The sequence below is a fragment of the Myotis lucifugus genome, unplaced genomic scaffold (genome assembly GCF_000147115.1).
Source record: "Myotis lucifugus unplaced genomic scaffold, Myoluc2.0 scaffold_37, whole genome shotgun sequence".
NCBI classification, from domain to species: Eukaryota; Metazoa; Chordata; class Mammalia; order Chiroptera; family Vespertilionidae; genus Myotis; species Myotis lucifugus.
Window position 1 is genome coordinate 7,265,175 of NW_005871085.1, and position 27,575 is coordinate 7,292,749.

The 27,575-nt window shown below is 38.9% G+C and overlaps 1 protein-coding gene across 1 annotated transcript in view; it reads left to right on the plus strand.

The window, feature by feature from the left end:
- The window catches only part of ZYG11B (zyg-11 family member B, cell cycle regulator), a 62,820-nt gene extending 37,524 nt beyond the window's left edge, over nucleotides 1-25,296 (plus strand). The window contains exons 3-12 of the mRNA XM_023752824.1: nucleotides 503-679; nucleotides 5,075-5,139; nucleotides 10,478-10,577; nucleotides 10,802-10,852; nucleotides 13,486-13,647; nucleotides 13,753-13,800; nucleotides 15,881-16,078; nucleotides 16,220-16,272; nucleotides 17,698-17,795; nucleotides 20,193-25,296. Of these exons, the coding sequence (XP_023608592.1) occupies nucleotides 503-679; nucleotides 5,075-5,139; nucleotides 10,478-10,577; nucleotides 10,802-10,852; nucleotides 13,486-13,647; nucleotides 13,753-13,800; nucleotides 15,881-16,078; nucleotides 16,220-16,272; nucleotides 17,698-17,795; nucleotides 20,193-20,383 (1,143 nt within the window). The 3' untranslated portion in view covers nucleotides 20,384-25,296. The remainder of the gene's footprint in view (nucleotides 1-502; nucleotides 680-5,074; nucleotides 5,140-10,477; nucleotides 10,578-10,801; nucleotides 10,853-13,485; nucleotides 13,648-13,752; nucleotides 13,801-15,880; nucleotides 16,079-16,219; nucleotides 16,273-17,697; nucleotides 17,796-20,192) is intronic.
- Nucleotides 25,297-27,575: the final 2,279 nt, after the last annotated feature.

Here is a 27,575-nt window from a genome sequence, read left to right on the forward strand (position 1 = left end):
AGAAGAGGAAGTTACATGAAAGAAAAAGATATCCCAGAAGAAACTGAAGAAACAAAAACTATGGCCAGGGAGTAAATTCAGCATAAAATAAATGCGAATAAAAGTAAAAGTAGAAAAAAAAAGAAAGTGAAATTTAGTCTACTGCCATATCACCCTGACGTGCCCAGTCTCATCTGAAACTAGTTTGCATCTGCTTTACTCTATTTAAGTCATTAAGAATTTATTGTGTTAACCATATAACAGATACTGTATTAGGTCTTGGATACACAAAGATAAATTACCTGAATAAAAAAGATTCATTAGTCTTACAGAAAAATTTCTGGACATGAACCAGGTTCACAGGAACTAAGTATTAGTGAGCAACTGCTATGTCCTAGGCTCTTTGCACTTGAGAACAAAAAAGATACTTAAGACATTTTAGAAATTATTATATATTAACACAATAATGTTGCTGTGTGAAGAGAGCTTGGATTTATAAGGTGGATTAATTTTTTTTTTCCAGCTTGTGGTCACTGGGATGAGAAACCACCCTATGAATTTACCAGTGCAACTTGCTGCAAGCGCCTGTGTATTTAATTTAACCAAGCAGGATCTTGCTGTAGGAATGCCTGTCCGACTCCTGGCTGATGTGACCCATTTGCTGCTGAAAGCTATGGAACATTTTCCTAATCACCAGCAGGTAAGCATGTGGGAATCTGCATTCAAATAGTCCTTTTAGTGTCTCCTACCCATCTCCTACCTCCATATAGTTCAATTTAATAGACCGAGGGTGGAAATTCTAATGCCTTTAGAAGCTGTAAAGTAATAAATTTGTGGTATGACTGAGTGTAGGACAACAGAGAAGTAGAAAACTAAAGTGTGCATTCCCTGCCTAAATAGTATTTAAATCCAAATGTTCAGGGAAATAGTGTAAGCCATATAAAACTCATTTTCAATCTAGATCTTGAGTCTAGCCATAGAGCATCTATCTGTTCTGGGCCATATACTATCAAGTTCTGGGATACAGAAATGAATAAGACAAGGATTTTCTATTTCTAGAGGTATGGCAGACTATATAACCTAGCCAGATGACAACTCAAAATACTGCTTAAATTATATAGATATAGATATAGATATAGATATAGATATAGATATATAAAACCTCATTTGAGGCTGTTTTTATTTTTTCTTTATCTATATAACTAGAGGCCCGGTGCACGAAAATTTGTGCACTGGGGGTGGGGTGGGGGGTCCCTCAGTCCAGCCTGCCCCCTCTCAGTCCGGGAGCCTTCAGAGGATGTCCTACTGACGGCTTAGGCCCGCTCCCAGGCCTCCCTCTGCGGGAGGCAACTGGGCTGATCAGAGGAAGGCGCCGCCTCCATCACTTCACTGCTGCTGCCACTGCCAGCTGCTGCAGCCACCAAGGTATTTTCACCAACATGGAGTCAGGTCACTTCACCATGAAAAAATGACAACTTTCTTTAGGCATTTTCAAGCTGTCTTTCATAGGATATGACATTTCTTTCTTTTTTTTATCCTCACCTGAGGATATTTTTCCATTGATTTTTAGAGAGTGTGGAAGAGAGAGGGAAAGACAGAGAGAAACATCAATGTGAAAGGGACACTTCAATTGGTTGCCTCCTGCATGACCCCTGACCTGGGCCCTGGCCAGGGAGGAGCTTGCAACCTAGGTACATGTCTTTGACCAGAATCCAACCCGGACCCTGTGGTCCACAGGCCCAGGCTCTATCCACTGAGCCAAACCAGCTAGGGCAGGATATGATATTTCTTAGCCCCTCCAGCAGCAGACCTTCGTTTTTTCCTCCAGTAGTGAGGTGGAAAAACCCTAGATCACCTTCTTGGATTCTTATTACCCAAGTTACCAAGAACACTGCAGGTGGCGTACAGGGAACTTAGCCAATGAGTGGTCAGAAAAGGTGTTTCCTCTGCAGCTCACGCGCCGCGGCTGGCGGGCCCTGTTCTCTCCGGGCCTCCCCGCAGCCACGGCGGCAGGCAGGCCCTGTACGCTCTGGGCCTGCACCAGCCGTGGCTTGCCTCACCACGCACACAGTCCCCTCCCACCCACCTGCACTTGCAGCCTCCTCCTGAGCGGTCGTGATGTTATGGCATTCCGGACAATTTACATATTACCTCTTTTATATTTATATATAATTTTTTATTGATTTCAGAAAGGGAGAGGGAGAAAGAACCATCAATGATGAACCCTAGCTGGTTTGGCTTGGTGGATAGAGCATCAGCCTGCGGAGTGAAGGGTCTCGGGTTCAATTTCGGTCAGGAGTACATGCCTGGGTTGTGGGCTCGATTCCCAGTAGGGGACGTGTAGGAGGCAGCCAATCAGTGATTCTTTTTTGTCATTGATGTTTCTATCTCTCTCTCTCCCTCTCCCTTCCTCTCTGAAATCAATAAAAATATGTTAAAAAAAAAAAAAAAGAAAAGAAACCTCAGTGATGGGAGAGAATCATTGAATGGCTTCCTCTTGTTGGGGATCAAGCCTGCAACCCTGGCATGTGCTCTGACCAGGTATCAAACCATGACCTCCTGGTTCAGCCAGTGAACCATACCAGCTGGTATGGTTTTTATTGATTTTAGAGAGAGATAGGGACAAACATTGATGTGAGAGAATCACTGATCAATCTGTTGCCTCTTGTACTCACCCTGATCAGGAATTTTTTTGTTTGTTTGTTTCTTTTTTTTTTTTTTTAAATTAAATCTTTATTGTTCAGATTACATTTGTTCCTCTCCCCCCCCCCCAATAACTCCCCTCCTTCCAGTTCCCGCCCCACCCTCCGCCCTCACTCCCCACCCACTGTCCTCATCCATAGGTGCACGATTTTTGTCCAGTCTCTTCCCGCATCTCCCATTCCCCTTTCCCCCCCAAGAATAGTCAGTCCATTCCCTTTCTATGTCCCTGATTCATCATAATCACCAGTTCATTCTGTAGATCAGATTATTTATTCACTTGATTCTTAGATTCACTTGTTGATAGATGCATGTTTGTTGTTCACAATTTGTATATTTACCTTTTTCTTCTTCCTCTTCTTAAAGGATACCGTTCAGCATTTCATATAATACTGGTTTAGTGGTGATGAACTCCTTTAGCTTTTCCTTATCTGTGAAGCTCTTTATCTGACCTTCAATTCTGAATGATAGCTTTGCTGGATAAAGTACTCTTGGTTGTAGGTTCTTGGTATTCATCACTTTGAATATTTCTTGCCATTCCCTTCTGGCCTGCAAAGTTTCTGTTGAGAAATCAGCTGACAGTCGTATGGGTATTCCCTTGTAGGTAATTGAGCCTCTTTCTCTTGCTGCTTTTAAGATTCTCTCTTTGTCTTTTGCTCTTGGCATTTTAATGATGATATGTCTTGGTGTGGTCCTCTTTGGATTCCTTTTGTTTGGGGTTCTCTGCGCTTCTTGGACCTGTAAGTCAATTTCTTTCACCAGGTGGGGGAAGTTTTCTGCCATTATTTCTTGAAATAGGTTTTCAATATCTTGCTGTCTCTCATCTTCTGGCACTCCTATTATTCTGATATTAGTCCGCTTGAAGCTGTCCCAGAGGCTCCTTACACTATCTTCACACTTTCGGATTCTTTTTTCATTTTGCTTTTCCAGTTGGGTGTTTTTTGCTTTCAAATCTTTGGTTTGATTCTTGTGCTCCTCTGGTCTGCTATTGGGTATAATATTCTTTATTTCAGTCCGTGTATGCTTACTTTCTAATTTCTTTATCGTAGCATCGAGGGTCTCATTAGTTTTCGTGAGGCTCTGCTCAAGTTTATTGCAAGCCCTCAAAATTGCGATTCTTAGCTCCATATCCTCCATTTCTGTCATGTTTTTTTGTCTCCGCATCTTTTATGCTTTCTTGGTGCACCCCCTTATCGTCCTTGTGCACAGTCTTGTTCTAGTTAAGCCTTAATTGTTGTAGTTAATACTAGAGGGATTTGACCACCAGGCCGACTGGCTGTGAGAATCAGCTGTGTGGAAAACTTCAGTCCTCTGGGGAGGGGCTAATCTAGCCTTTGCCTGAGGCAATCCGGCAAATGGCTCTGCGCAGGGCTTGGGCGGGGCGGGCTCAACAGGGCGGGTGGAGGGAGCAGCTATGGCTGCTCTCAGTCCGTCCCCAAGGGCTCCACCTCTCTGTCCCAGCAACCGCTGCAAACCTCGGAGGGACCGTAGCCAGACAGTCCCGCTTCTCCCGTTTGAGTCTGGGTCCCTAGAGACTCGCCCGGATCTGTAGCCCAGAGTCTGAGACTCCCTCCTGATTGAAAACGACAACTGCGCCCTCAGCCACCAGCCCGCTTTGCGCGCGCACCTCCGCACCTTTAAATTTTCCACACTGCGCCTCTTCTGAGCCTCGTAATGCTGTTGTTTTTCCTTCTAGTTGAAGAGTCTCTCAGCCAGCCTTCCTGTGGTTCTGGTTGATGTCCGTTCCGTCTTTTAGTTGTATTTTTGAAGTGGTTGTTTGCGGCATCAGTCTCCGGTGTTTACCTATGCCGCCATCTTCGATTCTCCCCCCTGATCAGGAATTAAACCCACAACCTTTCAGTGAATGGGATGATGCTCCAACCAACTGAGCCACCCAGCCAGGGCTTAAATTATATTTTTAACTCTTAAAATTTAGCAGTGACTTGGCAAGTTAGTAAAAAATATGTCCAAAACCAAGTAAAAATGGCATCCCACATTGGTGAGTGGATCATTAAAGCCAGCTTCCCTCAAACCAGATAAACTTTGGGCTTTGTTTTTCATGGCCCCTGGAAGCCAGGTAGACAGAAGACAAAACGGGACCCACCTAAAGTCTACCAGAACAGAGGGAAATTAGCTGGAATTATCCTACTTCTTATCCTATTTGTCATCTAAAGGAAAAGAAAAAAAATGTGCTGGTAAACTTATATGTGTCCAGTGGAAGTCATTATTTCAACAGTAGGTGCCAAAATAAAGGCTGTAAAATGAGTGGGGTTTCATCAGTCTTCTTCCGTTTTTTGTTTTGTTTTTTAATATAGAGGCTACTCCTGTTTAAAAAATAACAAGTAACAAAGCAACATTTTATTTATGATTTTTTTTTCTCCCTTTGGTTCTTTAGTTGCAGAAGAATTGCCTCCTTTCACTTTGCAGTGACCGGATCCTTCAAGATGTTCCATTTAACAGGCAAGTGATAGTCCTAAAACTTAAAATAGGACAAAACAGAATTTTAGAAATCTGTCTTGAGTAATTTCTTTTTTTTGTTTGTTTGTTAATATATTTTTATTGATTTCAGAGAGGAAGGGAGAGGGAGAGAGAGATGGAAACATCAATGATGAGAGAGAATCATTGATTGGCTGCCTCCTGCGCGCCCCACACTGGAGATCAGTCAGGCCTGCAACCCAGGTATATGCCCTGACCAGGAATCAAACCATGACCTCCTAGTTCATAGGTCGACGCTCAACCACTGAGCTACGCCAGACAAGTCTTAGGTAATTTCGTACCACTTATATCCCTGTTGTATGTACAATTAATCAAGTAGATGGGATTATATGTTGTCTTATAGAATGCTAAATCTACTTTCTCTAGTTCAGTGTCTTGATATTCATGATAGCAGATGGGCCCCTGTTTTCATAGCCCTTTGCTTAAGAATTTATATTGATTATAGTTTTAAAAATATCCACATAATAATGTGGGCTAAAGAAACTGAGGCATATAGAGATTCAGTGCTTGCCCATGGTTTTGTGACTAGTAATTACCAGACTAGAAGTCATCTAGTTCTAGTTCAGTGTTCTTTTCTCTGAATCATACCTCTTATTATTAGTTATTTGATATTGAATTATAGAAGAAACTTTTTAAGAGGAAACTTTTAAGCAGAGGTTAAAGGAAGACTGGATACCAATAAGTAAAAAGGGTTTTCTAAGATGCTATAATTTGGGAGATAAAAGAGATTTTTTTCATTTTACTGTTTTATAATTTTTAATGATGATATTTTGAAAAAGAAATTTATACTGAAATGTATATTTCTCCAGCAGCAATTTTACTGTGATTTACTTTTATTTTGTTAACAGTACACTGTTATATGGCATGGCTGAGGAATGAGGTGTTCCATTTACTATTTAAAATAAGTAGTTTGGAATATATATAGTAGATTACTAATTTTATTTTATAGCTAGTGCCCTCTACTAGAATTGAACTTCTTTGTGGTTAGAGACTGTGATTGATTTATCTCTTTGTCTCTAGTGCTTAAGTGGATGTTTAATGGATGGAAGGATGAATGAATGAGTATAATAGAAAACAGAATTTTTCATAGAAGAAGTAACAGAATGAATTGGGCCCCCAAACAAGGAGGGAAAGATTCCATCTGATTCGTAATCATTAAAGATTTCATGTTAGTGATGGCATTTGAGATAATAAAAATAACTAACATGTATGAAGCACTGGAATCGCAAGGCACTGTGCTGTGTTTTACATATGCTTATTCAGTCCTTATATCAGTCCTGTGAAATGATTAGTCTTGTAATCTTCATTTTACAGATGAGGAAACAGAGGCACACAGAGGTTTAGTAACTTGCTCAAGGTGATAAGATAGTAAGTAGCAGAATTTAGATTTAAATCCAGACTGACTGAGAGCCTGTACTTTTTATGCCATGCTATATGCTTTAAAGATGAAGCTAGTTGAGTTGTTTTATGTTTTGGGAACTGTACAAATAAAGGCACAGAGGAAGTCAATAATACTAGTAAAAAAATAACCTTTATCAAAAGCGTGGTGTGTGTCAAGTTCTGTACTAAGTCTTAAGCTTGATATGTGATATCATTTAATCCTCATGACAGTCCTGTAGAATAGATCTTATTATTTTACTAGAGGCCCGATGCACAAAATTAGTGCAAGAGTAGGCCTTCCTTCCCCTGGCTACTGGCACCGGCTTTCCTCGCAGCCCCAGCTTTATCCGAAAGGTCATCCGGAAGGATGTCCGGAAGGACATCTGGTCTAATTAGCATATTATGCTTTTACTATTATAGATAGATGAGAATATTGAAGTTCAGAGAGATTAAGGGACTTGCTCAGGGTCCCAAAGTTAATAAGTGGTAGAAGGTGATATTTGAGTCCAGACTGACTCCAAAGTTTATAATGTTTTTGTTACTCCTCACCCAAGGATATTTTTCCATTGATTTTTTTTTTTTTTTTTAGAGAGAGTAGAATGGAGGGGGAGAGACACAGAGAGAGAAACATTGATGTGAGAGAGACACATCGATGGGTTGCCTTCCACACAAACTTCAACCAGGGCCAGAGATTGAACCTGCAACCAATGCACCTGCCCTTGACAAGAATCAAACCCGGAACTCTTCAGTCTGCAGGCTGATGCTCTATCCACTGAGCCAAACCAGCTAGGGCCTATGATGTTTTTAATGACTTAACGCATCACCTCACATGAAAAAATAAAAATAGAACTAGAATTTAAACCAAAAAATCCAAAGAACTTCAGGCCATATTACCTCATAACTGTGGGTATGTTTCGGGGACTAATGAGCAGTCTACTTTGCAGTAAGAATATGGTAGGCAGGAAAAAAGATTTGAATGTATGGGCCCATTGCTAGAATCATAAAATACTAACTACAAGAGTGACATCATACCTAAGTCCTCTTACAGATTTATTTATTACAATTGTGTAGGCAGAAATTGAAGGGAACGCAATGGAGGGAGGCAGAGGCCCATTAGGAATCTATTGCCAGCTTATATAAAGAAAACAAAAACACTAATTTGAAAAGACACATGCACCCCTATGTTTATTGCAGCATTACTAGTAATACTCAAGATATGGAAGCAACCTAGATATCTATCAGTAAATGAATAAAGAAAATGTAGTATCTATCTATCTATCTATCTATCTATCTATCTATCTATCTATCTATCTATCTCTACCTACCTACCTACCTATTTAATGGAATAGTATCCTCCTATATACTAGTAATAAAAGGCTAATATGCAAATTGTCCCTTTGACCTGGAGTTCGGCCAGGGGGCGGGCCGGCTGGTCAACCGCCTGCGGCCCCTCCCCGTAGCTGGCCCGGCCCAATCAACCCTGATCGGGCCAGGCTGGCTGGACCTCACCTGTGCATGAATTCATGCACCGGGCCTCTAGTTCAGAAATAAAAAAATGAAATCTTGCCATTTATGACAACATGGATGGACCTAGAGTGTATTATGCTAAGTGAAACAAGTCTGACAGGAAAGACAAATACCATATGACTTCACTTACGTGTGGAATCTAAAAGAACAAAATAAATGAACAAAAGAAAACAGAAGGACTCATAGATACAGAGAACAAACTGAGGGTTGCCAGATGAGAGGGAAGTTGGAGGGCTACATGAAAAAAGTGAAGGGATTAAGAAGTACAAATTGGTAATTACAAAACAGTCATGGGGATGTGAAGTACAGCATAGGAAATGTAATCAATAATCCTCTATACTAATAAAAGAGTAATATGCTAATTAGACCAGGAGACCTTCCGGAGACCTTCCAGACGTCCTTCTGGACAAAGCCAGGGGCGTGGCCAGCCTGCAAACGGCCCTCAGCCCCTCGCCCAGGCTGGCCACGCCCCCCAGCGGGGACCCCCACCCCAATGGGGGCATGGCTAGCCTGCAAACAGCCCTCAGCCCCTAGCTCAGGCTGGCCCCACCCCCAGAAGAGACCCTCCCCCCCACCCGTGCACCAAGCCTCTATCTATACTAATAAAATGGTAATATGCTAATTAGACCAGATGTCCTTCTGGACAAAGCCATGGTGGCAGGGCCAAGGCAGAGGCAGTTAGGGGGATCAAGCCAGCAGGCAGGTGGGCGGTTAAGAGCCAGCGGTCCCAGATTGCAAGAGGGATGTCCAACTGCTGGATTAGGCCCGATCCCACAAGGGTCCTGGATTAGAGAGGGTGCAGGCCAGGCTGAGGGACACCCCCCTCCCGTGCACAAATTTTGTACACCAAGCCTCTAGCATATAATAAAAGCCCAGCGACCAAATGGTGGAATGACCAGAACAGCCCGTCAGCCAGTCGCTATGATGCACACTGACCACCATGAAGCAGATGCTCAATGCAGGAGCTGTCCCCTGGTGGTCAGTGCACTACCACAGTGGGAGCGCTGCTGACAGGGATGAGAGGCTGCTCCCGCTGCGAACCCCAGGCCGACGGGCAGGAACCCAGGCTGCAATCATCGGCTCCTCCTCCTCACTCCCTGCTGCCTCCTCTGGATGCCCTCAGGTTGTGCAGTGCTGCTGCCAGGCTCACAGAGCTAACCCCAGAGGCTAGGAGGCGGGTTCGTGGCCGCTGCAGGACTGAGACCTATTCTACCGCCTCTCAGTGCTATTGTCCCTGGGCCCGGCCCCGATTGGGTCCCCTGGAGAGGCAGGTGCTCTGGCTCCTTAGAAGATGCTGGACCAGGGAGGAGCCGCTCAGAGGGCAGGTCCACAGCTGCTTGGCTGATCAGGATGAGCGGCGCTCCCACAGTGGGCCGCTCCCACAGTGGGCTGCTCCCGTAGTGGGCCGATCCACACAGGCCAGCCCCCCCACCAGTGCACAAATCCTGTGCACTGGGCCTCTAGTAGTATAATAACTATGTATAGTGTCAGGTGGGTATTAGAATTATTGGAAGGATCTCTTTGTAAATTATATAAATGTCTAACCACTATGCTATACACCTGAAACTAATATAAAATAATACTGAATGTCATCTGTAATTGAAAAATAAAATAAAATAAAATGTAATAAAATAAAAATAGTTTTTTAAAAAAGAATGAAATCTTGCCATTTGTGACAACATAGATGGACCTAGATCAGTGATGGCGAACCTATGACACGCATGTCAGAGGTGACATGCGAACTCATTTTTTTGGTTGATTTTCTTTGTTAAATGGCATTTAAATATATAAAATAAATATCAAAAATATAAGTCTTTGTTTTACTATGGTTGCAAATATCAAAAAATTTCTATATGTGACACGGCACCAGAGTTAAGTTAGGGTTTTTCAAAATGCTGACACGCCGAGCTCAAAAGGTTCGCCATCACTGACCTAGATGGTATTATGCTCAGTGTAGTAAGTCAGACAGAAAAAGACAAATACCACATAATGTCACTTATATGTGGAATCTAAAAAATATAAAATAACCCGAACCCTACTCTGTCTCTAGCACCGAGAACAATGTTTGGCATAAGAGGAGTTCAATACATGATTGTAAGTGAATGAATTACTGTTGTGCTAGCTACTGTGAGGAACCCAGAAAATACTTATTACTACATTATTGAAATCACTGCAGAATAGAAATGTGCTGTAATTTTAGAAGATGAATGCCCAGTAGTTTTGACTCTTATTTCATTACAAAGTGTCAGAATTAATATTGCGGTACTGTCTCCAGAACACTAAGTATCATTATTATTCTCTGTTAATTAAGAGGAATTATCAGTTTCCAGCTGGGACTCTGAAATTGTGCCTGCCCCTCCAGAATTAGTTCATGAACCCATTTGTGTGTTTTCAGGTTTGAAGCAGCTAAGCTTGTCATGCAGTGGCTCTGCAACCATGAGGATCAAAACATGCAAAGGATGGCAGTTGCTATCATTTCCATTCTGGCTGCCAAGGTACCTGAACTCGTGTTTCCCTTATAGTTATTATTTTCCCAAAATCCGAAAGCCACAAAGGTTAGTAAGCCTCTCTGCAAGCCTGCTTATTCACGCTTGCAATTCAAAATTGCAGAATTCCAGGTTGATCAAAGATTTTACTCTGACCTTAGTCTGCTATAGTGACTGATAGTACATTCACACTAGTGGGTTCTTGGACATTTATTTTGTCTGCTTGCTTGCAGCTTTCTACAGAACAAACTGCACAGCTTGGTGCTGAGCTCTTCATTGTGAGGGTAAGTGTTATCTCCTCTATGCAGAGCACTAGACAGTTTTCATTTTCATTGTTTTCAGGCAGTGTTGTGTATCTTCTGATACTTTATATTTTAAAAATTATTTTCCTTTCTTCTAAATGAGTGTATTAATTCCTTTTATAGAGGCAGCTTTACTCCTTAACAGAGATGGAAAGAGCCCTGAACTAAGAGTCAGATGACCTAGGATCTCATTTGTAAATTCATTTTGTGAATTTAGAAAAATTGCCTGAACTATTAGTGTATATATAAACCTTAAGATCTTACCGAGTTCTAAAATTTTGTGATTTTGTTAAATTTATGAAGAAAATGTAAAGATGATGATAGGCATAAGATTGTGCTAGCCCTAGCTGGTTTGGCTCAGTGGATAGAGCATCGGCCTATGGACTGAAGGGTCCCGGGTTCGATTCCAGTCAAGGGCACATGCCTGGGTTGCGGGCTTGATCCCCAGTAGGGGGCGTGCAGGAGGCAGCTGATCAGTGATTCTCATCATTGATGTTTCTATCTCTCTCCCTCTCCCTTCCTCTCTGAAATCAATAAAATATATATTAAAAAACATTTAGGATTATGCTAGATGATTTGGGGAAGAATATAATGTAAATAGTTCATGTATTATTTTGCTTGCTTACACAGTTGAGGAAATAATATAATGAACAGTGAAAAGTTAAAAACCTTTAAAGAGAATAAATATGAATAGTGTCTTAGGGAGAACTGGAGGAAAAACGTCCATTTTGGGGCTTCCTGTTATAATCCTGGCATGAGGTGTTTGAACAACCATAGTAGATAGAAAAGTCAAGTGAGAGACTCCTTTTTTCTATGACATAAATTATGTATGAAATGACAAAGTAAATCATTCATTTGATAGGTAATTATACAATACTCATCACCTACCACCTTAAAATGTTAGGGATTCACACTGAATTATATTTCTAATATCTTCCCATAAGAAATTCACAGTATAGAAAATAGCTATGTAGAGGTAGTTGTAATGCAATCTAATAACTATAATAATAAAGATATGAATGAAATAAGTAACATAAAAGAAGGCTGTAGTGGTAAATGGAAAGTGTATGCATTCTTAAATTGACATATCTAGGTTTATTCCTAATTCTGTTATTTATTAGTGGTGTGATTTGGGGCAAGTCACATAAATTTTCTTAAGGGTGGTAAAAAATACTTTATACAGTTATTATGAAGATTAAATGAAAAGGAAAAAAGTAATTGAAGGAATATATGCTAAGTGCTAGATGATACAATATATATTAGTTAAGTGGAAAATGATGCTGATTTTATTTATTTTTACTATATTCAGAATGGCATTTTAATTATAAATATGGCTTTTCATTGCTATATATGTCTCAGTACTTTTAGATGGAGATATATTCAAAGATTTTAAGGAAATAGCCCCCTCATATGCTTTGGGGGAAAATTAAGCTTAGCTTAAGTAGGAATTAACAGAAATTAGTAGTAGTAGTAGCAGTAGCAGTAGTAGTAGTAATGATGATAGCTTTTTTTTTTTTTTTTGCTTTTAATTATCACCTACAATTTACAAATGAGGAAACAAAGAATTGGCAAACAAGTTTACACAGTTAATCAGATGCAGAGAGATTATTATATTTAAGCTCAGGTAACCTGATTCTGATGCCAAACTCCTAGCCTCTATGCTATTAATTTAAATAATTGCACAGAAGTGTTTGTGTTTCTTAAATATTTTTCCTGAACTGTATGTAACTTGAAGTGTTCATTAATGTTTTCTTGTATCTGTTTTAGCAAAGCTGTCTCTTACTTCCAAAAGTGTAATGTATAAATGGAATTATGGATGCTTTATGTAGGTGTTAAAACATTTAACTTGCAAACTTTAAAAATTTCAGAGGTTAAAGCTATGACAGATAATATATAAGTGGAATTTCAAAGATATTATCTTATTTAAATCCAGTATAGACTTAATTTTTTCCTGAACCTCTGTTTTCTTTTTTAAAATGTATCTTTATTGTTGAAAATATTACAGATAGTCCCTTTTTCTCCCCCTTGACCTCCTCCTCCTGGAAATCCAATATAGACTTTAATTCTCTTACTATTATATTTAGTTTGTCCTTTCTTTTTTTCTTAAAACTTGAAGATAGAATTAGTTCTTCCATTTCTTACTTTCCCATACTAAGTTGACTATGATCAAATTTAATACCTCTCAGACTGAATTTCCTCTCCTGAAAAGTGGGGATAGCACTACTACAATTTAGGATATAATTTGCTGATGCTAAATAAATGTTTGCTTCATTCTCCCCTTCACCTTTTATATGCCAGAATCTGAAATGAGTATATGTTGTCACTGATTGGGTAAGATAATTGGTCCCAAGGTTTAATCATTTTGCTTTTCATTTTATTTAGAGGTGATTAGACTATAGGTACAAACAGAATAATATAGAAGTATTTGTGAAGTTCCTATACTTTTTTCTTGTTGGAGGAATAGTCTGGTCTAGGAGGCTGTTTGTTATACTTATAAAAACCTTTATAGGAAGTGTCTTAAGCCATGAGACTAAACCTAATGGACTTTTAGTTATTGCCACTAATAATTGTAATAATTCAATAATGAGAAATTAATTCTATTTTTCTTCTTTTAGCAACTTCTTCAAATAGTGAAGCAGAAAACCAATCAAAATTCGGTGGATACTACTTTGAAATTTACTTTGAGTGCACTTTGGAACCTCACAGATGAATCTCCAACCACTTGCAGACACTTTATTGAAAACCAAGGGTTAGAACTCTTCATGAGGGTTCTAGAGGTTAGAATGGGAATTTAGCCTACAGTTTTGACATTTATTGATTGATTTAAGCATTTATTATATTTGATTCTTTAGGTAATTATAGGTTTCTCTTTCTTTTTACAGTCTTTTCCAACTGAGTCATCCATTCAACAGAAAGTCCTAGGACTTTTGGTAAGAAATAAGCATTTCCTGCTTAGTTCAAACCTATAATTATTTTCTGTCTGAGGCGATACATTGAAGTTGCTATTGTATTTATAAATACTTAATGACATTAGAAAACATATGTATTTTAACTAAGTAAAAAAACAGTGTACAAAACTATATGTACATATTAAGATTTTCACCACATTAAAAGGAAAATATGAATTACATACTTTATATTTTTGGTATAGTACAAACTTCATGAGCATGATTTACTTTTATAATCAGAAAAAAATCTCATTTAAAAATGCCACATACAGCCCTAACTGGTTTGGCTCAGTGGATAGAGCATCGTCCTGCGGACTGAAAGGTCCCAGGTTCGATTCCGGTCAAGGGCATGTACCTTGGTTGCAGGCATAAACCCAGTGGGGGGGAGGCGGCTGATCGAGTGTTTCTCTCTCCTCGCTGTTTCTAACTCTCTATCCTTCTCCCTTCCTCTCTGTAAAAAATCAATAAAATATATTAGAAAAAAAAAAGACTTCTTAACAAATCATATATTCAGTAAATATATTGGATTTGGTGAAAGTGAGCCCTCTAGGATTTTGAGACAAAGATGAAAGATCAAATGTTTTATGGATCAAAGATGAAGGATCAAATGCTTTAATCTCTGCAACAGGCAAAGTGCCCATGTGGTAAAAACCATTTTAGAGCAGACCTCTGTTCTGAAGGAAGTAGATCATAGGAGGCATAGATTAGTGAGTAAAAATATGTAGATTTGTGTTTGTTTTCCAGATGCAAGACTTTGAAATACTGAGCAATAAGAGATGGATTTGGGGGACAGCTGGAGCCTGGCATTTAAGAAGGACCTATCTATTCACTTAGCTATATAAAGTAGAAAATGTAAAATGATCTAAATGCCCAGTAATAGGGAAATGTTAAATAATTTAACTGGTTAGAGTGTTTTTCCAATACGCCAAGGTTGCAGGTTCAATCCTGGGTCAGAATCAACCATTGAATGCATAAATAAATAGAACAACAAATCGATGTCTCTTTCACTCTCTATTCATCTCTCCCTTCCTCTTTAAAAATCAATAAATTAAAAAAATTAAGAGTTATCCTTAAAAAAAAAAAAAAAGAATGAGGATAATCTTCAGAGTAGTGAGATAAATTGGAAACCCCTGAATTGTTTCCCATGTGAACAGAGGTCTTCCTATGTGCTGCCAAGGGAAGCCATTACATCCAAGTCCAGATAAAACACCTGCCTTCTGTAGGCCAGCAGGCAGACTTTGGTGGTATTCAGTGGGGACCTAAGGCTATGAAATTTTTAAGGCACAAGATCGCTATATTGCTCAAACAAATGGATGTTTTTTGTCTTCATCTTATTTAGGCTCTCCACAGTATTCAGAACTACTGTTTCCTTTACCCTTTTGATATACTCACCCCTCTCTGCTTTCTAGATACCAAACTTTTCTGGTTTTTTTCCTACCTCTCTTGCTCTTGTTTTCTAAGTTGGGGTTTAACCACAGCCTTGCATGAAGGTAGGCCCCTGGTTATAAATTATAAGGGAAGACTTTTCCTTTTAGGCCAGAGAGTAGATTACAGTAGGTTTCTTTTTCATCCACTCTTTTATTGAGGTGTAACACTTTGAAAGTCCTTCTTTTGTATGTGAAGTCTTAGTTCCAATTTTTAGCCCTTACCTTCTGGCTTTGCATGGCTATTAAAACCCAGTTCTCGTCCCCTGCAGATTGGTGATGGCCTGTTACTGCTCTAGTTTGGTTCTGTTTGCTACATATTTAAAGGTTGCTAGCTATTATTCACCCAGCACTTCTAGATATTTTATATCAGGACATTTTTAGGTTATCTATTTAACAATTTTGCCTGAAAAGGGACTCACAGTTTATTATTTTGTTTGGAGAGGAGAGGAAAAAATCACCCATAATCCCGCAGTGCTAATATAGCAACAGTCTTCAGCTATGTCCAAATACAGGTACCTCTCTTACTCCTCTTTGAATTTCAGGTACATGTTTAAATCATTTCAATCTCTGTTGTTTCTTAAAGTACAAAGGGTCATTAGGCATTTACTATATATCACTTTTAATTTTTTTTCCAGAACAATATAGCTGAAGTACAAGAATTGCATTCTGAATTGATGTGGAAGGATTTTATAGACCACATCAGCAGTCTCCTACATAGTGTGGAAGTGGAAGTCAGTTACTTTGCAGCAGGAATTATTGCCCATTTAATATCTAGAGGTGAACAAGCTTGGACATTGAGCCGTAGCCAGAGGAATTCTCTGCTGGATGATCTGGTAGGATCATTTGGTGTTTTCTGGAAGCATACACACAATATTCATAGCGGTTAAACTATCAAAGCTTCATAATGCAATAATGCAATGCTAAATAAATATTTTAATCCTTTTTTTGTGTGTCTTGTGTCTTCTGTCTTGCAGCATTCAGCTATTTTGAAATGGCCAACTCCAGAGTGTGAGATGGTAGCATACAGGTAATTAGCAAGATAATTAATATTAAGACAGTAACCTAGTCATTTTGCTTGCCTAGAGGTCCTACTAAATGTGTAATTCCTATTAGGTACATAACCCCCCCTACCCCCTGCCCCCAGGTATCTATCTTCCTACTGGTTTTAAAAGAAGCAAAGTATCTTTACTTTCTGCTACCTCTCATTCATCAGTCCTTCCTTTATTCCACTTTTATTGAAGACAAATGCCAGGGACTTGTTTTTTGCTCTTGAAATTCAAAGAGGAGTAAGAGATGGTGTTTGCACACAAGAACCTAGTGAGGGAGACCAAATGCGAATCAGATATGATTCACTATTGTGCTAGTTTTGTGCATAGAAGGCTATACAATTAAAGATGAGAGTACTTAAATCTGCATTGGAAAATGGTTAAGAGTTTCCAGAGGAAGTAGATTATGAGCTGAATTTTGAGAAATAATTAAGTAAGGGCATAAGATTTTAGGAACAGGAAACAGTATATTAATATAAGGAGTTCCAAAACAAGATTGAGAGAACTAGAAGTAGCACCAAATTAGTTTAGGGAAACAATTTATAATAATCTATTAAGGTGCATACTGGATGCCTAACTCTGCTTATGACAATTAGTTGACTTGATAGCTAATTGCTAATTACTTGAAATATTCCAGATGGCTGCATAATATTGTTACAACTTATTTTTGTTATCTACTTCATAAATGCTGATGCTGCCAACATTTATGATTCTCCCAACTTATGTTCTACCCACTTTTGGGCAGAAAACCAGTAGAAATAGAAAGGCTAATTCTAGACCTCCTTCATGGTGTTCTACCAGTTAGTTATCAACTAACTTTTTCTTTTCTAGGTTTTCCAGCCAAGGTCTGTTATTCTTTAAATGTGTGTCTTCAAGACCAAAAAAGTACTTTTTAAATTTTCTGTGTTAGTACCTTGTTCTAGTCACCTTCCATCTTCTCTACCAAAACTTCTCAGAATATGGTCCTTTTTTCAAATGGCTAAGACAAAGGAAAGATATACTGATAGCTCATTTATATTAGTTTAAAAATAGTTGGATAAAATTTCTAGAGTGAAAAGCTCAGGAATCATTGCTTTAGGAAATGACACTAAGCCCTGGCTGGGTGACTCAGTTGGTGGGAGCATCGTCTCATCAACCAAAAATGTTATACCTTGGTTGCAGGTTCATTCCCCTAGTCAAGGTGTGAACAGGAGGCAACCGATTGATGTTTCTCTCTTACATCCATGTTTCTTTCTTTCTTTCTCTCTCTCTCTCTCTCTCTCTCTCTCTCTCTCTCTCTTTCTCTCTCTCTCTCCCTTTCTCTCTAAAATAAATAAACTTATCCTCAGGTGAGGAATTTTTTAAAAAGAAAGAAAATGACACTAAGTAGAGGATGTAACTTTTCTTCTTTTCTTTTGTACTTTTAGGTCCTTTAATCCATTTTTCCCATTACTTGGCTGTTTCACAACACCAGGAGTCCAGCTATGGGCAGTTTGGGCCATGCAACATGTCTGCAGCAAGAATCGTATGTACCAAAAAGAAACTATGTTTTTCTTTCTCAAGGAAAATTCTCCTTACATAGAAAAACCATTTCTGAATTGTGTATTTAAGTGATTTTTAAGGACATAGACTTTTTAAAATACTATATAAGAGAATCTTAGTTTATAAAGTACATTTATTTTTTCAGAATGAGCTTGCCAATAGTAGATACTGAATGATAATAGTGAATGAGACTTACATTGTTCCAACATGGAATATAAAAGTTAGGAGCCACTTTAACGGATTTGGCTCAGTGGATAGAGTGTCTGCCTGCAGACTGAAGGGTCCCAGGTTTGATTCTGGTCAAGGGCACATGCCCGGGTTTTGGGCTCAATCCCCAGTAGGGGGCATGCAGGAGGCAGCAGATCAATGATTCACATCATTGATGTTTCTATCTCTCTCTCCCTCTCCCTTTCTTTCTGAAATCAATAAAAATACATTTAAAAATAAATAAATAAAAGGGTCAAGAGAACCTAAGTTTTATTCAACAACCCAGACATTTAAAAAAATAATAGTAAAAATGAGGAGCCTACAGTGGGTTCATTTTTTGAGCAAAATGTCTTAAGGAGATCCAATATTTATGGTACATTCCAGTACCCAGTCCCCATCTACACAGAATTTCCCCATTCAAGATGTTGCTCTCTGCACCCATAGTCTGTGGAGAAGAAGGCATTTAGGTAAGGGTTTTGTTTTTTGTTTTGTAAGTTTTTAGAGAGAGAGAGAGAGAGAGAGAGATATAGAGAGAGACCAGTGGGCTGCCTCCTGCACGCACCCGAATGGGGCTTGAGCCCAAAACCTGTACATGTGCCCTAACCAGGAATCAAATAGGTGACCTTTCAGTGCACAGGATGACGCTCAACCAACTGAGTCACACCAGCCAGGCCTAGATCAGGTTTGATATCTCTTTTTTAAAGATTATGAATCAACTGTTTTATCAGTTATTTATTAATATAAGTTCATTCCATAAGTTACTTTAAACATTGCACAAGAAACACATAGAAACACTAATAATAAACTGTAGTGTGTTTTTTTTTAATTAAAAATCAGGACCAACATCATGTCATTAGAGAACTATAAATTCAGTCACAATGAGATACCAGTTCACACATACTAGGAAGGCTGCCTATAATCAAAATGATGGACAAGGACAAGTGTTGGCGAGAATGCGAAATAACTCTTTCACGTTCTTTGCTAATGGGATGGAAAAATATATAACCACTTTAGAAAATAATTTGGTGACTTCTTCTAAAGTTAAACATACATTTAGCATTTGCCCAGCATTCCAGATATTTCCTCAAAATCAATGAAATGGAAAGTCCACCAAAAAACTTAAACAAGAATTATACCACAGGTGTATATACATTTGCAAAACTCATCAAAATGTAGATTAACTTTAATTTTGTTTTATTGTGTGTAAATTATACTTTAATAAATGACTAAAACTAATAAGGCTTTAAAAGTTGTGTGTAGCCCTAACCAGTTTGGCTCAGTAGATAGAGCGTCGGCCTGGGGACTGAAGGGTCCCAGGTTCGATTCTGGTCAAGGGCATGTACCTAGGTTGCGGGCACATCCCCACTGGGAGGTGTGCAGGAGGCAGCTGATCGATGTTTCTCTCTCATCGATGTTTCTAACTCTCTATCCCTCTCCCTTCCTCTCTGTAAAAAATCAATAAAATATATTTTTAAAAAAATTGTGTGTACAAAAAAATATTTTAAAATAAAAATGCAGAAATAAAATTGCATGTACAATATCAGTGCCATTAAATTTTTAAAAAACAGAAATGAGGGTGGGGGTGGAGGTACTGGTGGAGAAGGTTAAAGGATTGAGAAGTACAAATTGGCAATTATAAAAGTAGTCATGGGAATGTATAGTCATATAGGAAATACAGTCAATGATATTGTAATAACTGTATGATGTCAGATAGGTACTGGAAATATCGGGCAAACACTTTGCAAAGTATATGATTTTCTAACCACTATGCTGTACACCTGAAACTAAAACAAAGTAATATTGAATGTAAACTGTAATTGAAAAATAAAATAAAATAAAAGAATATATATTAAAAAACAGGAAATGCATAAAAGTGTAACAAGCACCTATCTTGTGATTTGGGGTCGAATAAATTTTCTTTTCCAGATTGTCTATGTCTTAAGGTTATGATTAAAATGTAAATGTAAATATATATATATGGTACGTGTATTATTTATGTGTGGGAACTTGCAGTGTAGACATAACATCATTACAAAGGTATTTATCAATCTGTAGCATATGTTAGCAGTCAATAACAAAAGAGCTAAATTTAAGTGAAAAATAATTATTTTTTGTGTGTGTGGAATAATTTTTAAGTGTTTTAAGAAAAGCTCTTTCTCTTGTTTTCTTTCAGCCTCAAGGTATTGCAGCATGTTGATTGAAGAAGGAGGATTGCAGCATTTATACAACATCAAAGAACATGAACAGACTGATCCCCATGTCCAGCAGATTGCTGTGGCCATTCTGGACACTTTAGAAAAACACATTGTACGCCATGGGAGACCACCTCCCTGTAAAAAGCAGCCCCAGGCCAGACTAAATTGATAGCCATAGGCAATTGGATAATTGAATCACAGGAATCCTTTTTGTCATAGGTTCATTAGGATATCTTCTGTGATGTTTTGGGGTTTCCATAACAAGAGGCTTAGATCAGTTTGGGATTGATGATGTACAGTACTGCCCATGTGAACAGTCTCTAATTTGTTTTGTGATTTTTAACTTATGAGGTAAGAAGGGTCTCTTCCTTCATCATTGCTTTTTAGAAAAATTTCTACATCTTTCAGTGTTTGAACTTACCTGTGCTTGAAATTCTACAGTTTTATGACAAAGTTTGCACGAACCCTTAGGCCAGACTTTTCTGACCTTAAAGACCCTTCTAATCAGTTTGCAGCTTCAGATAAGCTGTAAACCTGATTTCTGAAACCGCTTCAGTTGTAAATTTTATAATGCTCTGTATAAAATGTCTTTATTCTCTGTCTGTGTACCTTTTATCAGATGCCCTCCTTAGTGTGAAAGAATGGAAATCTGAACCCTCTCCTTGGGAAAGCTACTCACTGGCTGGAGCTTGGATAGCTGGAAGAAAAATATATTAAAAAGAAAAACTATTAAGGGATAACAGAGTTTAGGAACTGGGAAAAGGTCTGGTCTTATGGTATAGTTTTTAAAGTGGAGCAGGCTATGCTTCTGGAGTCCACATCTCCTGGGGCAATGAGCAGTAGCTTCTTCATAATTATTCCTGGAAGCATGGACTTCTGCTTCCTACACAAATTCTCTAGAAATAATCCTCAGACATCACAGTGTAAAATGTTACAGATTAACTCTCTGAATCGATAGGTCACATCGTTGTGAAAATGTGAATTTTTAAAATGTCTTGTTAAAACTGACCATTCTTGTCCCTCTATTTCAAAGTAATTTTGTTCAGTGGAATAGAGAGACTACACATGATGTTACCTGCTCAGTTAAAATACAAGTTTAACAACAGTAAATTTTGCCACAAGAAGTTAAATTTCTTTTGTTTCAAAATACATGTATCTTAATGTTTTTATGTTGGAGAAAGATGTCCACATTGTACTGCCAAAATGAACAAGTAGAATTAGACTGTTGTTAAATATAGTGATTCTAGGTGCAGTGCATAAGAGAAAATACTTTTTGATTGATTATTTTTTTATATGATTGCCTTTCCTTTAAGATACCTGTTATAGTATGGTAAAGAATCAGTTATCATTATATCAATAACAGCAGTTGGGAGGCAGCAAGTCACCAAAAACTTAATTCCCATTTAAAATTTTACTTTGTGATTAAAGTTAATCACAATCTCAGATGAATGCATTTTTTTCCATAGATGACCAAATATTTTCAGTAGAGATTTTAAATGGTATATTTAAATTATGGTGATTATTCAGAAGCATTTTTATTTAGAAAGGAGCTGGTTTACTAGTATGCTGATAACATTTTTGACATTCACATTTCATACCACTATTACAGTAATCATACTTGAATTATTTGGTACTCCTCCACAGGGATGAAAATTTAAACTAACGTAGGTCTTTAAAAACCATTAAATATCAAGTAAAATGGTGTGTTAATTCTGACTTAATTGGTTTAAAAAAATGTTATAGATACAGGATAAATTTGTATAGAATAAGCCTATTACAGAGGAAATAGAAAATTCTTTTAAAATTTTCCCCTTTTTTTCTGAATTTTAATATCAAAGGCAAAATGTAGAAAATAGGACAGCCTACAGTATCTTGGAAGTTGCTACCAGCTATGTTGACCACTTCCAAGTCTCCTAGCTTGTGTAGTAAAGGGAAAGGCTATTTGTACAAGCTTGGCTTTAAGTTTCTCTTATATTCTGTTCAAGACAGTGCATGTTCCTTAAAGGCTAATCCTAGATTTTTCCTAACAAGTTGTTTTCAGGAATGGCTAAAGATGTACAGAAAATAATAAATCTCTTCTTACACAGAATAACTTGTTGATAGATGAAGACTCAGATATTTTAATTTACTACTTTGAGCACTGGTGATGGCCAAATACCTCCTGAGTCTTAAAAGCAAAATAATTGATCACTTCCCAAATATATAAAAATTGTAGTGCCTTTATTGTTGGGATGGTTCTTAAAGTTGTATATCTAATTAAGGCACAGAATTGTTTCTAAGGTCTTGAATCTGGCTAAAATATTGAAATTATAAGGCATAACTGGCCTCTCTCTACAGTTAGAATCTATTAGGCCTTCCTTTTGCATTTTTATAACAGAATTTAACAGTACTTGGTGCCTTCAAGGGTTACTTCTTCAGTGGCTAAAAAGTACTATTTCAAGCACAATTAAGACTAGGGTTGAACCACTCATTGCTCAAATCAAGAAGCACTCAGATATTGTAAAATAACAGTACAGCAGTCCACAAGCAACAGCAAGAGATCAACAGGAAATGGAATTAGACTTTTTAGAATATAATGATGCATGTTGGTGGTATTGTTAAGTAAAACAAGAGCAGTCTGAAATTAAAGCAAAAATTAAGCCATCTCATTTTTCCATCAAGTAAGTTTGGCTGTGACCTTTGAACTCTAAAAAATCATTTTTTCTTCTTCTTGCAGTTGAAAAAACATAAATCAGGTAGTAATAAATGGTTATTTTACCTTCTGGCCAAGGCCTCAGTGGCTACTGACCTTAGTTGCAGATTTAAAAAATCTTATCAGGTCCACAATTACAGAAATTAACTTACATATTACTACTACTCACTCTTGAACAGAAATTCTGTTTAGTGGCATCAATCAACTTAAGTGAATTACCCATGAATGCAATGAATCACTGTAAAGCTGCAGTGGGAATTTAATCTTATCTTTTGATTGCGAACAACCCAGGAATTAGAGATTCATGTGTAAAAACATTAATCCTATATATTCAGCCTATGAAGTTGCTTTTACTAAATGGAACATTTTGAGTTGGCCCTTTTTCTCCCCATTCACTTTCATTTGGCTGTGTTTATTATTATTTTATTATTATTATTATACCATGTGTAAGATGGCATTGGGCCATCTTCGAGCCCTTTGGACCACATTTTTTTAAAAAAATAATTTTATTGATTTCAGAGGGAAAGGGAGAGGGAGAGAGAAATAGAAATATCAGTGATGAGAGAATCATTGATCGGCTGCCTCCTGCATGCCCCCCACTGGGGATCAAGCCTGCAACCCAGGCATATGCCCTTGACGGGAATTGAACCTGGAACCCTTCAGTTCACAGGCCGATGGCTATATCCACTGAGCAAAACCAGCTGTGGCTGGACCACATTTTAATGAAAACATTTTATTTGTTAAATTAGGGAAGGTCAGATTAAGGAATCATGGTTTTGGCTTAATGTTTCCAAATGCATGGATAACATTCACCCACCATCCCTTCCCTTCCATAGAACAATGTACTCAAGTTTGAAAAGAGGTCATGAGCAGCTGGGAAAAAATTTTTTTGTTGAAAACCTATCCCTCTGCTGCCCTCTAATGGTATGTTTACGTTCTTTGGTTATTGTGCAACTTTTATCTTGGGATAAACAGTATTATTAAAACTAACGGTATAAGTTAAAGGCACTGTCACATTGTCAGTGATGTGGGCAGTTTTATCTGCATGTTACTTATTTGGGACTTTGTGGTTAGAGCTTCAGGGTAGTAGCTTAAGACAGATTATAGAAAGATTTGCAAACTTACGGTTTCCCTCTCAAATCCATGTAGCAGTTTGAAATGACTGTGTGGATATTGGATATTTAATCTTTACCATTTGTGCCAAATGTGTTGGCACATTTTAAATTTTTATTGTTAACTCATGAATTGATTATTTTAGGAATAATGCAAATCCAACCTTTATCCAGTGATGAGAATAGCAGTATGATGGGAACATTTGCTGAATATGCTTTAAATGAGTAATTATCTTTTTTTAGTATTTCATAGTCTTTGCATGACATGGTATACTCCTAATTATACATTCTTTGGTTTCCAGATCTTTTTAATTTTTTTGTTTTGTTTTATTCATCTTAGAGAGAGAGGAAAGAGAAGAGAGAAAAACATCAGTTTGTTATTTCACTTATGCATTTATTGATTGATTCCTGACCGGTGATCAAACCGGTGATGCAACCTTGGCATATTGGGATGATGCTCTAACCAAGTGAGCTACCCAGCCCAGGCCAGTTTCCAAATCTTAACCTAAGACATTCTATGTTAACTGATTGGCAGCCTAAGAAAGAGCTTTCTCTGCCTATTTCTTTCCTCCCCCAATTTTTTGGGGTAAACTATGAGAAAAATCAATGCTGTTCCTCCTTTCTCTGGATGAAGCAGAACTCTTTTTGACAGCACAACCTTATAGCTAGCCAGAATGTCTATTAAGAATATTTAGAAAATCAAAACTTACCACAATCATTAAATGGGAAATTATAGATCTAGTTCATTAATAGTATGTGCTCAGTTTGGGACTCACTTTTGGGAAAACATTGGATTCTTTTAAGCTTATTTTAATCAGCCTAGAAGCAAGAAGCTACTTAGCTAGTGGAAGCTGAACACACTTTCATAAAAGCAAGAAATTGAGTGTTTTTTCCCTTTAAAAATGGGAGGATGTTATATCAAGATTTATACTTTCAGATAATCTGCAAGAATAAAAATTTTAAATCCCTGACTTTTGTGTAATTCCCACTATCAAATTCTGACTTAAAAAAAAAAAGCTATCTTTTGCTTGAATTCTAGTGGAAGAGTTTAACTCCTTTCAAAGGATATCATTGGAAAGTATAATGTGTATACATTTCAAAGGCTCTCAGTTATCTGGACTGGAGGCACTGTTCTCACTGTGGCCAGATAAATGGCAGTGTTCTGTACGTGAATCATGCTATATTTTAAACCAGGACATCACTTAGATATTAATCTTGTGTGTAAAGATTTTTGTTTTTGGAATTTCTTTTTTGCCTAAATAAATGTTATAAATTTTATGTAAAGTGTGTCTTGTCTACTTTGATTCTAGACATTTGTTTTAAAATTTAATACTAATGCAAGATTCGGATTCCTTAGTTATCCTCTTGAAAAATTGCTTTCTGAAAAGACCAATGGTTTTGTTACTGGCAGTGTTAATTCTCGACGCTTCAGTTTAGTAAAGAAAGAATTCAGAGCCAAGAACTCTAATGCAAGAGGAAGTTTATTTAGCATGCAAAGTGACAGTACATTCGAAGAGAAGATTCGAGTGGGCTGCTCAGAGAGCTGCCTTGACCTTTTAGAAAGAAAGTCACAGAGGCAGAAGTGAGCCAGCTGAGCTGCAGGGACTTGGGAAACAAGTACAGAGGCAAAAAAAAAAAAAAAAAGGCACTTGGAGACAGGTTCACGGGGTTAGCCCACAGTAAGCTACTGCTGCCTCTGCCTCTGCCTCTCCGTTTGCAAGTCTGGTGGGGACCCTTAGAGCTTAGGAGAAAGAAAGCAAAGATACATGCCTGAAGGAAGAAGGCATGGGCATGAGAGAGAGAGAGAGAGAGAGAGAGAGAGAGAGAGAGAGAGAGAACGAACCTACACAGGGTCCTTTATCTTAAGGGGTTTTAGCTATTTTCCAAAGGCAGGAATTTCGGAGGAGGACCTCAATAAAATCTTCATCAGTTTTGCAGGTGTGTCCTTTAATATGAAGATTCATAGCTTTAGGGTCAGGGTTGTGGTCTCTATTGATTGGTCGGCACTTAGGGTAGGGTCATGCATCTGGTCCTGACACCAGCCATGACGTCACTTCATGTGGTTTTGCTGCTTTTCTGGGCCTAGAGCTGAAACACAACCAAGGCCTAGATGTTATCTCTAGTTTGATCAAAACTCTGGCCCTGTGGTCAACAGACTGGAGATTTGTTCCTAAGATTTTTAAAAATATATATATATATATATTATTGATTTTTTTATAGAGAGGAAGGGAGAGGGATAGAGAGTTAGAAACATCGATGAGAGAGAAACATCTACCAGCTGCCTCCTGCACACTCCTCACTGGGGATGTGCCCGCAACCAAGGTACATGCCCTTGACTGGAATCGAACCCGGGACCCTTCAGTCCGCAGGCCGACCCTCTATCCACTGAGCCAAACCAGTCAGGGCCCTAAGATTTTTTAATGCTAATCAGAACCTCATTGTCCTGAGTGCTTAATGCTTAAGGGAGTGGTCATGCAAAGGAGAAGGAGGCAGGTGAGTCAGGGTGCTGGATGAGGCCAGTTTGGATCCATTATCTGTCTCCCCATTTCACTTGCCAAGGAATTTTCCTAGCTTCTTACTATCCTACCTCAATTTTACTGCAAAAGTTTTCTAGTACTAGAACTCCATTTATTCATTTCATTAAATACCTATGCTAGGTACTGTTTAAGTATTGGAACTTATATCATCTATAAATCCCTCAGGGGACATATAGATTAGTGGAGAAGAAGAAATATTAAGAAAGATAGCTATCATATAACACTAGGGGCCCAGTGCACGGATTCGTGCACCTTGAAAGGAATTGTGGGCCGCAAGGCTGCGGTGGGCACAGGGGCGGGTCTTGGCCCATCCTCCCCACCCCTGCCTAGCCCCTCCTGCCATGGCTCCCGGTCCCTCTGCCAGCAGCCCTGCTCCCGCCGCACCGCCACCACTCCCATGCGCTGACGGCGCCAGCCCCGCTCATACCTGCTGACAGCGCGGAGTGATTGGGGCCAGTGCAGCAGCAGCTGCAAGCGGGGCCAGTGCCATCAGCGGGTGCGAATGGTGGCTGCTGCCCTGATCGCCCCTCAGGAGCAAGAGGAGGTGGAGAACCCCTGAGAGATGATCGGGGCCAGCAGTCACCGCTCGCACCCACTGACGGCGCCAAGCGATCGGGCCCGTGTGAGAGGCGGCTGCCAGCCCCAATCGCCCCTCAGAAGCAGGGGGAGGTGGCGAAGCCTTGAGTGACGATCGGGGCCGGCAGCCGCTGCTTGCACCCACTGACAGCGCCAAGCGATTGGGGCCGGCGCTGGGTGTCGGCAGCAGGTGTGAGTGGGGCCAGCGCCGGCAGCAGTGTGAGCACCCGGCAGGACCGTGGCATGCTGGAGCAAAGAATTTTCAGTAACCACCAGAGGCTTGCCCCGATGACAGCAACCAGTACCCCGCCTTGGCCTGGTGCCCCTGCTCACCTGCTCCACCATCCCGCCATGGCCGATGCCCACCATGTTCTGCACTCTGCCACCTGCTGCCACCACCCACCATGTTCCGCATGTGCCCCCTGGTAGTCAGCGCACGGTTGT